Source organism: Canis lupus, chromosome 5, assembly GCF_011100685.1.
Source record: "Canis lupus familiaris isolate Mischka breed German Shepherd chromosome 5, alternate assembly UU_Cfam_GSD_1.0, whole genome shotgun sequence".
In the NCBI taxonomy this organism is placed as follows: Eukaryota; Metazoa; Chordata; class Mammalia; order Carnivora; family Canidae; genus Canis; species Canis lupus.
The window spans coordinates 21,087,432-21,100,116 of record NC_049226.1 but is presented as its reverse complement, the minus strand read 5'-3'; the positions used below and the strand labels follow the sequence as shown (position 1 = coordinate 21,100,116).

Here is a 12,685-nt window from a genome sequence, read left to right as displayed (position 1 = left end):
TCTTGCTTAATCTGCACATGAGCTCTTAATAAACATTGATGATTATTGAAATTTCCTTTCCTTTTTTTTTTTTTTTTTAAATAGAAACCATGTCGTGGATGTCAGTGTTGCAGTCAGCACTCCTGCAGGACTCATTACACCTATTGTATTTAATGCACATATTAAAGGACTGGAAGCTATTGCTAATGATGTTGTTTCTTTAGCAACCAAAGCACGAGAGGGTAAACTACAGCCTCATGAGTTCCAGGTAAGGTATTATTTATTTCCCTTCTGAATGTTAAGAATTACATTAATTTTAAGGGTGGCATAATCCCAGACATCTGCCTTTGGCTCAGGTCATGATCCCAGGGTCCTGGGATCGAGCCCCACATCAGGCTCCCTGCTTATTGAGGAGTCTGTTTCTCCTTCTCCCTCTGCCCCTCCCCTCTGCTTTTGTGTGTGTGTGTGTGTGTGTGTGTGTGTGTGTGTGTGTGTGTGAAATAAAATCTTTTTTAAAAGGGAGAGGTGGCATAATGCTTTTATTGTGTTTTCCACCTTTGATTCTGCCTTATATTCTTCCTGATACAAGTCCCTGAAAATAAAAATAAAAAGTGAATACCCTAAAGCTAAAAAGACATTTTCCAGCAGTTTGCAAAAGCTGCACAACTGACTTATGTTCATACTCTAATGGTTATATATTTTCTGATAATTTAGGCTTGCCTCCCCACTTCAGCTTTTATTAATAAATTGCAAATAAGAATTGTATATATTCAGAGTGTACAGCTTGATGTTTTGATCTATGTATACATTGTGAGATGATCATAGTCAAGCTAAGTCACATCTTTTACCTCGTGCTGTTTTCCTTTTTTAAATTTTTTTTTTATGGTAGTTCAGAGGCCTTTCTTAAAGATTATATTAAGGTCTTTCCACAGAATATTTGTCTTTTTTTCTGGCTTATGTTGACAGGCAGTTAATATGATCTATTTTTAATCTCTTGTTCTCTAGGGTGGCACTTTTACAATCTCCAATTTAGGAATGTTTGGAATTAAGAACTTCTCTGCTATTATTAACCCACCTCAAGCATGTATTTTGGCAATTGGTGCTTCAGAGGATAGATTGGTTCCAGCAGATAATGAAAAAGGGTAAGTAACAAAATAAAAGGGAGTTTGAAGTTCATTTTCATTACATTATACCTGTTTGGTTTTTGGTGGTGGTGGTTGTATTTTTTTGTTTGTTTGCATATTATACCTGTTTTTTAAGTCTCAGTTTTATAATTATTGGCTTGGCCTTTTGGAACTTTAGTATAGAATGTTAAGTATAAAATGAAGTTTCTTAGGGCAGCAACTCTTCTGTTACTAAATGCAGTTAATCCTATTTGAGATGGGAAGCCTTATTTACTATAGGTGAGAGGTTAAGCATACTGTTTCCCATGGAGCCAGATTGTAAATATTTTAGGCTTTCTGAGTCCTGGTCTCTGTTGCAAGTACTCTGACATTGTAGTGAGAAAGCAAACATAGGCAATATGTAAATGAATTCCAGAAAACTTGCATTTGGTGGGATTTGAATAGGGACTATAGTTTGCCAGCCCATGCTCCAGATGGCTGTTTGGTCTGTCAATCTAGAGGGTGAGGTAGAGGTGTATAGTACATAAAGAGTAGGTGGAAAATAATATTACCTAGTTGGAGGTGGCATTTGGGTTGGTTACTGGCTAAAAACTAGTGATTGCTTTCAGGATACCTAATAATGTTTTTTATCTTTTTCTAGATTTGATGTGGCTAGCATGATGTCTGTTACACTCAGTTGTGATCATCGAGTTGTGGATGGAGCAGTTGGAGCCCAGTGGCTTGCTGAGTTTAGAAAGTACCTTGAAAAACCTATCACCATGTTGTTATAATTAACCCAAGAACTTCTAGACTCTCCCAGGTCACAGTGGTTCATTCTTACCAAGATATATATATGTTACTACACAGGTGGTTCTTTTTATTTTAAAGTTTTAACCAGTTATTTTTGAGTCTGTCCAGATAAGTTATTTGTAATGGGCATTACTGAATTTTTTTAAATGCCAATTACACCCACATATTGTACACATTTAATGAACACCAGATTTTGAGCTGTGTATTCCTAGTCAGGGGAACATGTGGCCTGGCCCTTTGGTGATAAGTACTTCCATTGGGAAATGTAGAGGTAGGATTGTGGTTTCCTGTTGAAACAGATACATAAAAGTAATCTGGATGAAATCTTGAGGTTTTGAAATGTAATTGCCTCAAATGTTTGCTCAGATTTGAGGGAAAGAGAAGTCAAGGAAAGAAGCTCATTCTCTTGGATTAAGGGTTTGAATTAAAGCTTGATTTTGGAATTCAACCCTAATTTGAATTTTTCTGTTACATGATCTTGGTTTATCACAGATGGGAAGGGTAGAGAACTTTAAGGAAATTAAGTAAAATTTTTAAAGTTAACATTTTCTTAGACTTCTTCAACCAACTGTCCTTTATTTTTCTATGAATCCCGAAATAGTTGTTTTCACCTCTTGAAATGAATATACAAATATAAACCAGCTACTTGGTATAAATGAGAATTTGTGTGGGTATTTATTTAAATGACTTACACATATAATTCTGAGAGAATTTAAAATTACATTCAAATAAAATAATATGCTTATAGAATTTAAAAGAAAGTAGAAATTATTCCTCCAAGATTAACTGGTGGTTACTTGCAAATGAACTTCTCAGAATCTGTTACTCAAATAACTTTGGAAAACTGTATCGAGTAACTGAAATAAGTGTATATATGTAAAATATGGTTTCTAGTGAGATATGTGCCAAAGTCCATTTATCACCAAGTCCTGTCTGAAAGGAAGAGTGAGAGACATTGGTGTAAGCAGTTGGGAGAGCCAAAAGAGTAAAGTGGTCATTTCTACTTGGATAAAGTAAAAAATGTTCAGTGTGTACAAAAGTGTTCTGTTTTTTCCACCCAGTGTTGTCTCATGTATAATAGAAAGTCCTAAAATTCTATTGGAGAGAAAATAATTTAGGTTGCTTGCTGCCTTATCAGCCTAAATATTTTTTTCCATTTTGTTACGATTTGCCTTTCTTCTTAGAGGAGGGGGAGTGGAGGGGAGGTGATATTCAGGATAATAAAAATGAATTTGGAACATCATAATTCCAGACTTTCTATTGAATTTATGTGTTTTAATAAATATTTGGAATTGTTTATGACTATTTAAAATAAATCTGACCAGTGTTTCCTTGTATATGTGTGGAGCAGCCCTCTGGAATTTAGGTCTTTCAGTGTGGAATCTATTTCTAAATGTTATTACATGGTGCACAAGTGACACTGCATATATTCCAGAATATTTCCCTTGCTGTATTATTATGAAAGCAGTACATTAAATTGATTTTTTGGTAATTAGTAATGTTAGCTTGAATTGAAGATTATGCAGAAGGAATAAGCTTATCACAAGGGACCATCAATCTGAGCCATGTCTGGTTCAAATACATAAAACTTCAAAGATAATTCATTCTTGGCAAATGCTTATATAGCTGTTGTTCCCTTGAAAGAAAAATAAAAGTTGTCTCCTAATAAAAATTATTCTGAATTAAAAATTAATCTGAGGTATAATCTAAATCTGGATTCAGTCTATTTCTCTTACCAGAATTGAAAGAAAAAAGTTAAAAGTTTTGCTGAAATTATTTAAAAATTAAACTGTTTTCAGTGTGTCTTGTCTAATTTTTGATGAGTTGATAATTATTTTTCACATTAAATGATTAAAGCCAGAGATAGCTATATATGTGTATACTCTTAATACAAGTGCATTTTAAGCATGTGGAATTAGTAAAATAAAGGATATAATCTAACACTTCAAGCTCTTGGGAGTTACTGAAGCACCTCATGGTGGAGTGTGCCACATAGCAAGATAAAAGCATAGTCTGGCCCTGTTAGATATTTATCACAACCCTGAGGTTTTTGAGTGAAGTTACATTATCCCAAAGCATGGTCTGAAATAGGAGTTAACTAGCCTGAGAGATGATATGAATGGTTGCAAGGAGTATTCATCTAGTAATGCACAAGCCCTGGAATATTTGGGGAAATAATCATTACTGATAATTCTCTAAAACCAAGTTTGTAAGGGCACCCAGTTGAGTCTCCAACTCTTGGTTTCACCTCAGGTCATGATGTGCAGATGGTGAGATTTGAGCCCCTATTGGGCTCTGTGCTCCATGGGATATCTGTTTTTCCTCTCCCTCTCCTTCTGCCCCTTCCCCCTGCTTGGACACTTTCAAATTAATAAATAAACCTTAAAAAAAAAAAAACAAAAAACCAAGGTTGTAGAAAAATCTGGTTTAGCATCTCAAATTCCAGTTTCAAGGGAGAAAAATCTTGGTAAGATTCAGATTAAACTATTCCACAGTTATTAATGTTCTTCCTAGGCAAAGTCTTGCATTTTTAGGGAGAGGGAGGAGGAGAAGTTTTTATAAAAATCCACTGAAATAAGTAAAATATTTTGGAAAATAACAAGAATGTAAATTAAAAATTAAGCATGTTAGATCTTGAGATGCATTTTACTAATGAGTACACAAACACCTAGCTGCTGACAAGGGCTGAGAATACCAGAGCAGAAATTCAACCGGTTCTATGTGGTTAGGTACGGCAGTTCTTAGGACATGTTTTGACAATGATTTTGTAGAAGAGAATGTAAAGCGAAAGCATTCCAAGTTTTCTGAGGGATCAGAATATCATAGATACGTTAACTTTAGAACATCATACAGTTCTAGAAAATTTTTCAGATGGTAAGTTATCCTGTTGCTGGGAGAATTCAAATCCAGACCAAGTTTAAGAAAGTTATTTGTTTTTAAATATCACACAGCAATTGTTTCTATTCTATATACTGTATTAGTTTCTAAAGTTAAAAAGCTTTAAAATGAATAAGGATTTTATTTTTAAAGATTTTATTTATTCATGAGAGACACACAGGCAGAGAGACATAGGAAGAGGGAAGAGAAGCAGGCTCCATGCAGAAAGCCCAATGTGGGACTCCATCCTGGGACTCCAGGATCACACCCTGAGCCAAAGGCAGACACTCAACCACTGAGCCACAGAGGCGTCCCATGCATGAATACGAATTTTAAAGACCTTATGTTGAACTTACAAGGAAGATGTACTGTATCTAGAAAAGATGATTAAGGATGTTTAAGGTTTGACATGAACATTGCTTGGGCTATGAAGTTGATACTTTGTATTGAACAACCATCTGACGAATGGAAGTTGATAAATACATCACTTGTGTCTTTTTGAAATTATTTTCATAGGGGATGCCTGAGTGGCTCAGTGGTTGAGTGTCTGCCTTTGGCTCAGGGTGTGATCCTGGGTTCCTGGGATCAAGTCCCGCAGGGAGCCTGCTTCTCCCGTTGCCTATTTCTGCCTCTCTCTCTCTGTGTCTCTCATGAATAAATAAATGAATAAGTTTAAAAAAAATACTTTCCTGGGAGAAAGGCACTTGTCCCAAAGTCATATCCTTTTTCTTAGGGTTAGATGTATTTTGCATCTTCTGAGCAATAAGTTACTTAGGAGCAATAAGCAGTCTAGTTACTGTTACTGCATCACTGTATCCAGCTCACAGACTGATATTTATTTATTTATTTATTTATTTAGATTTTATCCATTTATTCATGAGAGACACAGAGAGAGAAGGCAGAGACACAGGCAGAAGGAGAAGCAGGCTCCATGCCGGGACATGGGACTTGATCCCGGGCCTCCAGGATCACACCTTGGACTGAAGGCAGGCGCTAAACTGCTAAGCCACCAGGGCTGCTCGACAAGTCCATATTTAATATTAAAAGATCTGTCTGGGTAGCTTGGACTCCTCCCACCAGAGCTGTTTCATAGAAGCATATGTTTGCATAGAATTACATTGGCCCTGTAACTGTATAGCCAGAGGAAACTTTCATTGCTTCACATGTACAGTGTGGGATTTATTCCTGATGTAAAACTTTGCTACTGACAACCAAGTAAACCAGAATTTCAACCAGTAAATCAAGAATTTTCACAATTTACTTGGAAACACAAAGAATTTTCCCAAATGACAATTTGTTATTTTAAGAGAAATGGCTTCAAAACCATCTATCATGGCAATACTATTTTAATAGTTTCTGCTTCTAGCCAAGTTTGAGAAGAAGGAAAAAAAGACAAACATAAGTTGATGAGAAAATCTCATTCCATCAAAAAGAACTCTTAGAAAATACTAATGTTTCAGGTAAACCATTACTTCTTCACCCATAATGTCACCCATAATGAAGGTCCTATTATTCACATGTCTTTAGTCAGCACTGAAAACCCAAAGCAGATGATGCTCTTGACTTATACCAATGGCATTGTGATGATTAATGTAGCTTTCTCTTTGATAAATTTGGCTGTAGTCATTTCAGTATTCACAGATTCCGGAAGATTCAGATGTAATCTGTACTTCTCAGAGACCTCAATCAATAAATCATCCTATTTTAAAAGATGAAAAGAGAAAGTATTTCCTGGTTAAAATATGTGTTATTGTGTCATTCCCAGTTATTCACTCCTTTTCCATAAGAGGAGGATCCCACTTACTGCCATGTGACTTGCAATGAGCTGTACAGTTGCTGTTGTAAACTCCCCGAGGTTTTGAGTTTTTTTGTTATTGCTGCTCAATACATCAAAAGTTAACTGATACAGTGCCATAAGTTGGGTGTTGCCATCCTAGGTTATGTGGCATTGACTTTGTGGCTGACCAGCAAACAGTGAGGAAAATTTACTGACAATAGGAAAAATGGTGATCTGCGTTTTATAGTGATAAAACCCTTCGTAAAACTGATAGTTTTATCACAGTAATTTAAAAGACGTACCTTGTTAATTTGTGGCTTGAGGTAAAGAAGTGTGAAAATAGAATGTTGGTTGCATGCATTGTTTCCATTGACTACATTTAATAAACTACTACAAAAAGAGACGAGCTTAGAAAACAATTTCCCAGTTTGCAAGTAGTATTTTTTTTTTGCAAGTAGTATTTAAAGAATACAGAGCCCAGAAATTCTAAGACATCAGGACTGAGAAATGGAACTAATTTTTATTTTAGCCCAGTAAAAAATAAAATTATTTCATAGCAACAAAGACTGATGAAGACAGCCTAGCAGTAAAGATTGAATCACACATCATATATTACACTCTTTGTTAAAACCTCTCACTGGCTTAAGGTGGAGCTCAGTTAATCCTTACATTTGGCTCACAAGACAGCAATTAAGAAAAAAAAAAAGGGAACTGAAAAATGAATGAACATGTCTAATAAAGAATTATGGGGAGTGGCACTGATCGGAATCAAATAAAACACTACCAGCCTAGACTAAAACATTTAAAATGACCTTTCTATGCCCATCATTCCCAAAACATTTAACAGAGTAAACTGCTCAGCATGTAATGGTGGTATACCCTCCAATGTTCTTTTCCGACGTGGCCAGTGTGAGTCAGAAAAAGGGAAACACCATCCAAAGAATGAAGCTGAAAGTCTTGGAAAACAATGGAACTAGGGGGCTAGGTAATCAAGGAATCTTGTAGTGGAACCTAATCAAGAACATCCTCTACCTGCAGGAGAGATACCCTCATAGTATCTGCCTATCAGGATTTCAGAATTGCTGTGCACCAGTAAGCCTCATATTTTCCCCATTTCCAAACTGAGACTGTTAATTATGGTTATCCTCTCTCCATTCCAAATTGTATGGTGCATGGGGCTATGGCAGTAGATTACTTGTCTTTTCAGCTCATAGGTCTGTGTTCAGGAGGAGAATGCAGATTACAATGGCAAAATCCTATAGTTTAGAGTCTGATACTGGGATTAGGGGTAACTTTCTTGGAGAAAGAAGCAAATTTTTGTCATCTTGAGAGTGGACTGTGGCAGATTCTAGGACTTTTGCCAATATTTTGTTCTTTTTGTGTTAGAGGGGTATACATTCCTGCCATTTGAAGTCAATGACTACCTGTAAGAATATTCTTCCCAGGGGATCCCTGGGTGGCTCAGCGGTTTGGCGCCTGCCTTTGGCCCAGGGCGCGATCCTGGAGTCCCAGGATCGAGTCCCACATCGGGCTCCTGGCATGGAGCCTGCTTCTCCCTCCTCCTCGGCCTCTCTCTCTCCCTATGTCTATCATAAATAAATAAATAAATAATAATAAATAAATAAATAAATAAATAAATAAATATTTAAAAAAAAGAATATTCTTCCCAGCCCTATTGATGGAGGATTTAGCCTTATGCCTTAGCTTTAGACAACAGAATGTGAGTAAAAGTGACATATACTATGTCTGAGAGAAAGTTTAGGATCTATTGCATGGCTTGGCCATTTGTTTTCCTCTTCCATGAGAATGGCATATCTCAAATGGGAATTCCTCCTCCACCTGTATCTTAAAATGTGCAAGAATCCTGGAACAGAGCAGGTCTACCTGACATGTAACCTGAGCAAACTGGTATAAACCACTGAGATTGTGGAGTTTGTTACTACAGCATAATATATTGTGTTGACTGATACAATTTATGGTATTACTTATTCGACTTACCTCAGAAACACTAAGGTCACAGAGAGACACTGAATTAATACCAGGTAATTCAACTTTTATTTCAATTTTCTGAGGTTTCTCCTTCTGGTCAGCCACAATTTTTAATTCATAGGTTGGTTCCTTCATCTCTACCTGGATCTCTGTACTGGAAATCTCCTCAATCAGACATCTTTTTTTGCTTGAAACTTCGCCTTTTGGCAATAAAAGTTGAAAGTGATCTGGATTGCTCAGAGTACTACTTATCTCTTCAAAGGTTAGTTCTTATAGAAAAAAAGGGTGAGATTAAATCATAAGATTAATCAACAACATAAAATATTATCAGGCTATGAACTGTAATAGATGTGGTGTTAGCCAAAATGGCAAATAAAACTGAAACTAAATTCATTTAGGAATCTTAAAAGAATCTTGGGATGCCTGCGTGGCTCAGTGGTTGAGCATCTGCCTTTGGCTCAGGGCATGATCCTGGAGTCCTGGGATCGAGTCCTGCATTGGGCTCCTGGTGGGGAGCCTGCTTCTCCCTCTACCTATGTCTCTGCCTCTCTCTCTGTCTCTCATGAATGGATAAAACCTTAAACAAAAAAATCTTAAACCCAGGGCACCTGGGTAGATCAGTCAGTTAAGCATCTGACTCTTTTTTTTTTATTTTAAAAAATATTTTATTTATTTATTCATGAGAGACACACAGAGGCAGAGATACAGGCAGAGAGAGAAGCAGGCTTCATGCGGGGGGCCCAATGTGGGACTTGATCCTGAGACTCCAGGATCACACCCTGGGCTGAAGGCAGATGCTCAACTGCTGAGCCACCCAGGGATCCCCCAAAGCATCCGACTCTTGATTTCATTCAGGTCGTGATCTCAGGGTTGTGAGATTGAGCCCCGAGTTGGGCTCTATGCTCAGTGGGGAGTCTGCTTGAGATTCTCTCTCTGTCTCCTCTCTCTCCCTCTGCACCCCCCCAAATAAATAAAATCTTAAATAATCTTAAAGAGCTGGGTTAAAAAGTTTGCAGGATTTAAAAATGTTTAAGGACATGTTAATATTTCTAACATCTAATCTTTATATTTTTCTATCTTAAGTTTCTCATCTTTTAAAATCAAGATTTTTGGTTTGCAAAATGTACACAGGATCCAAAACAATTTTAGATCAGTTAAATTTCCCCCTTACGGTTATTAACTTACCCTTTCTCATTTTCTCTCTTAAATCTGTAGGGTGAGCTTGCATTCCCATCAGATTTTGTTTCATCCTTTCAATGCTTCCTTTTATTCTAAATTTAGTGATACTGTAAGAGTGTGAGAGAGTGAATTGGAATTTTTCCTCAATGCATTTCATGGCCATCCGTATTAACTGGTCTTTTTTCACTTGGTCCTTTTCTGCTGCCTGGAGAACATCAGGATTGTAGGCAACACTGATGACTGTATAAACATCTGTGTTTAATTCAGAGGATGTGAAATGAAGACAACTTGTTTCACTAATGATACTGTCAGGTAATATATTAAGTCATAATCTTGGATAAAGCTAGTAAGCATAAATTCTGTATTTTTCAGAGATAATCACAATGGTGCTCAATACAAAAATTTCCAATTAGGGCATTTCTTGGCATTTTATATGGGTCACAATGAGAAAAACTGAGCAGCATTCAATTCATATAAATAAAAGTATGCTTATTAGTTATTAACTACATTATAGCCAAATAAAATATTTTACTTGTAATGCCTTTTACCAAGTAAAATCTGGCCCATGCTTATTCCCAATAAAGTTTTTAAAATATACTTTCTCTCCCTTAATTCTATGTACCTGATGTCTCAGACATATCTTCTGGTTTGCCAACACTTATAAGTACTGGATGAGTGGCTGATTGAGGAGCTGGGATCCTTTTCCACTGACACAGGTTAATAAAAAGTACTTTTTCCTTTGGTTTCTAAAAAGCAAATAATTTTGCACATCTCAAAACCTAGGGTCTTTTTTTTTTTCATTTAAAAATATCCTAAAGGTAGCTCATCACAGAATTTGGAGTGTGAGAATTTTAGACTCCGAGTAAGCCTTTCCATTCATTAAAACTGTGTTTGAGAAATTGTACTGTTATCTGATTTCCCTGAAGCCACTGACTTTTCATCAAGATCCAGTTGCTGCTCCCAGAGGAACTGGGAGGAAGGAGGGGGCAGTGATCTAAGCAGCTATTCCAGGTATGACCCTGCGTCACCAACTTCCTTACCTTCCAGCGAAGTAAGTTAAGTTCTCTTTATGTGGAAAACCTCCAACTCTGCGAGTCTCTGTTAAATCATTACATTTTTTTAAAAAGATTTATTTATTCATGAGAGACACAAAGAAGTAGAGACATAGGCAGAGGGAGAAGCAGGCTCCCTGTGGGGAGCCCGATGCAGAACTTGATCCCAGGACCCCTGGATCATGACCTGAGCCAAAGGCAGATGCTCAGCCACTGAGCCACCCAGGTGTCCCACTTGTTTTTTTATTCTAATAGAAAATGGCTCGCTTTGAGATCTCCAAAATATATCAACTGTGAATTTCCCATTCTTACTCCTTCAATCTAATCTTCCACACTATGTTTCACTCTCCCTTTGGAGTGGTGGTTCCTCTCAAGTTTTGTTACAGTAGCAATAGCTAAAGGTCTTTCAAGTTTTCTTAAAGTAGCAATAGCTAAAGGTAAGTGATTCTTTGATTACTCAGGATTCTTTCCCTCAACACCGCCAGCCCCTGAGTACCAAGGCGACAGACCAGGATCCTGCTTTGTAGACAGAGCTGTGGTTCTGGGGCAGCACAGAGCTCTTTCCCTTCTTTGAGCTGCTGCTGAATGAACTTTTTATAGCTCTCAGGATCACTTTCAGCCAGATCATCTAGGAGGTTCCAGAGCTGAGTAACCTGGGTGAGCCGACCCTTTGAGGAAGACTCCATGGTGGACCTGAAAATAGGCCTCTTGAGTCTGTGGAAAGACAGGGCTTCGGGGAGAAAAAAAGGACATGTGACTAATGATTTGTTTCTTCTTTTGGAGGAGGCGGCACAGGTCAGGAATTGTTTTGGTGAAGATAGCACCCTGTGTCTAAAAGACTGTGGCTCAGAACCACTTTTTTTTTTTTTCTCAAGATTTTATTTATTTATTTGAGGGAGAGAGAAACAAGCAGGGGGAAGGGCCAAGGGAGAAGGAGAAGCAGAGTCCCCGCTGAGCAGGGAGCCTGACCTGGGGCTCCACCCCAGGACCGAGATCATGACCTGAGCTGAAGGCAGAAGCTTCACCGACTGAGCCACCCAAGAACCCCATCAGCACTACTCTTTTTTACCTATTTCCCTAATTATCTAGTCCCCCTTCTTAGGATCTCAGGTTGTCCCCTCAGACCACAAGTCCTCACCTCTGCCTTGACCCCCGCCCGCGCGGAGGGTAGAGTGGTCAAAGTCTGCATTCCCAGGGACCCAGCCTCTTGCTCAGGTCCGGGGTATTGGCTGACCCGTGCCTATGCAGTCCTGACCCTGCCAGAGGCCCCAGGACACGTCCCTCAAAGCTCAGTAGCTGAGAGCATGGCTTCCGAAGGCACAACGCCTCGATCCCAATCGCAGCCTTTGCAGATAATGTAATTAAGTTATGTATCAGTTTATGCTCCTGCAAGCGAAGGCGATAATACCTACCTCGTAGGTTACTGGGAGAACGAGCTGTGCTGCTGCAGGGAGGCTGGGACACTTCCTAAGAGCATCCTGTGCCTAGGGACAACCTCCCTCGCCACCCCCCACCCCCCGAGGGGCGTCCCACAGCTGCCACAGAATGAGGAAAAGAGGAGCTGTGCGTCCCCCGAATACTCTACTAGGGCTGAACTCCACGGGAGGCTTCGGTAAAGGACAACCCTCCCAGCCGGCGGCGCACCCACCTCTTCCCTCGGTTCCTTGACAAACCGCGACGCCTGTTACCACGGTAACCGGGCCGGGTACAACCTCTAATTGGGTCCGGAAAGCTCCAGGGAGAACGGTGTTTTCACGTCCAGTTCCGGGATCTTCCCCTTCTGGTGTTGGGCTTGCTTTTCCGCTGAGGCCGACCCACTTCTTTTCCAGGAAGGCGCCCGCCTCCCTGGCTTCGGCGCCTTTCCACCTCGAGAGGCGGCTGGACACCCTCCCGGGGGGTGGTGGGGGTGGGGGGGTGGG

The 12,685-nt window shown here is 39.0% G+C and overlaps 2 protein-coding genes across 7 annotated transcripts in view; one reads left to right on the top strand and one right to left on the bottom strand.

Moving 5' to 3' along the window:
- Positions 1–3,702, top strand: part of DLAT (dihydrolipoamide S-acetyltransferase) — a 31,334-nt gene extending 27,632 nt beyond the window's left edge. The window contains exons 12-14 of the mRNA XM_038536151.1: positions 85–247; positions 985–1,121; positions 1,744–3,702. Coding sequence (XP_038392079.1) covers positions 85–247; positions 985–1,121; positions 1,744–1,873 — 430 coding nt within the window. The 3' untranslated portion in view covers positions 1,874–3,702. The remainder of the gene's footprint in view (positions 1–84; positions 248–984; positions 1,122–1,743) is intronic.
- Positions 3,703–6,009: 2,307 nt separating this feature from the next.
- PIH1D2 (PIH1 domain containing 2) lies at positions 6,010–12,665 on the bottom strand. Of its 6 annotated transcripts, XM_038536154.1 has the most exons (7): positions 12,415–12,663; positions 11,905–12,110; positions 11,276–11,496; positions 10,337–10,460; positions 9,721–9,966; positions 8,545–8,804; positions 6,010–6,468 (listed from the first exon to the last, which is right to left on the bottom strand). In XM_038536154.1, the coding sequence occupies exons 3-7, from the start codon at positions 11,450–11,452 to the stop codon at positions 6,334–6,336; spliced, it is 942 nt and encodes a 313-aa protein (XP_038392082.1). In that variant the 5' UTR covers positions 11,453–11,496; positions 11,905–12,110; positions 12,415–12,663; the 3' UTR covers positions 6,010–6,333. The 6 variants fall into 6 exon arrangements, with proteins under 6 accessions (XP_038392082.1, XP_038392084.1, XP_038392085.1 ...); XM_038536156.1 differs by lacking the exon at positions 11,905–12,110 and having other exon boundaries at positions 8,545–8,735; positions 12,415–12,665; XM_038536157.1 differs by lacking the exon at positions 11,276–11,496 and having other exon boundaries at positions 12,415–12,664.
- Between the last annotated feature and the right edge of the window lie 20 nt (positions 12,666–12,685).

Excerpts from the sequence above, each read along its gene's own strand:
- PIH1D2 (XM_038536154.1), bottom strand. The coding sequence starts at position 11,452 with ATGGAGTCTTCCTCAAAGGGTCGGCTCACCCAGGTTACTCAGCTCTGG. Across the intron at positions 10,461-11,275 it reads GTCTACAAAGCAGGATCCTG|AAACCAAAGGAAAAAGTACT; the intron begins GTCTGTCGCCTT and ends TTTGCTTTTTAG. Across the intron at positions 8,805-9,720 it reads AAGAGAGAAAATGAGAAAGG|AACTAACCTTTGAAGAGATA; the intron begins GTAAGTTAATAA and ends TTTTTCTATAAG.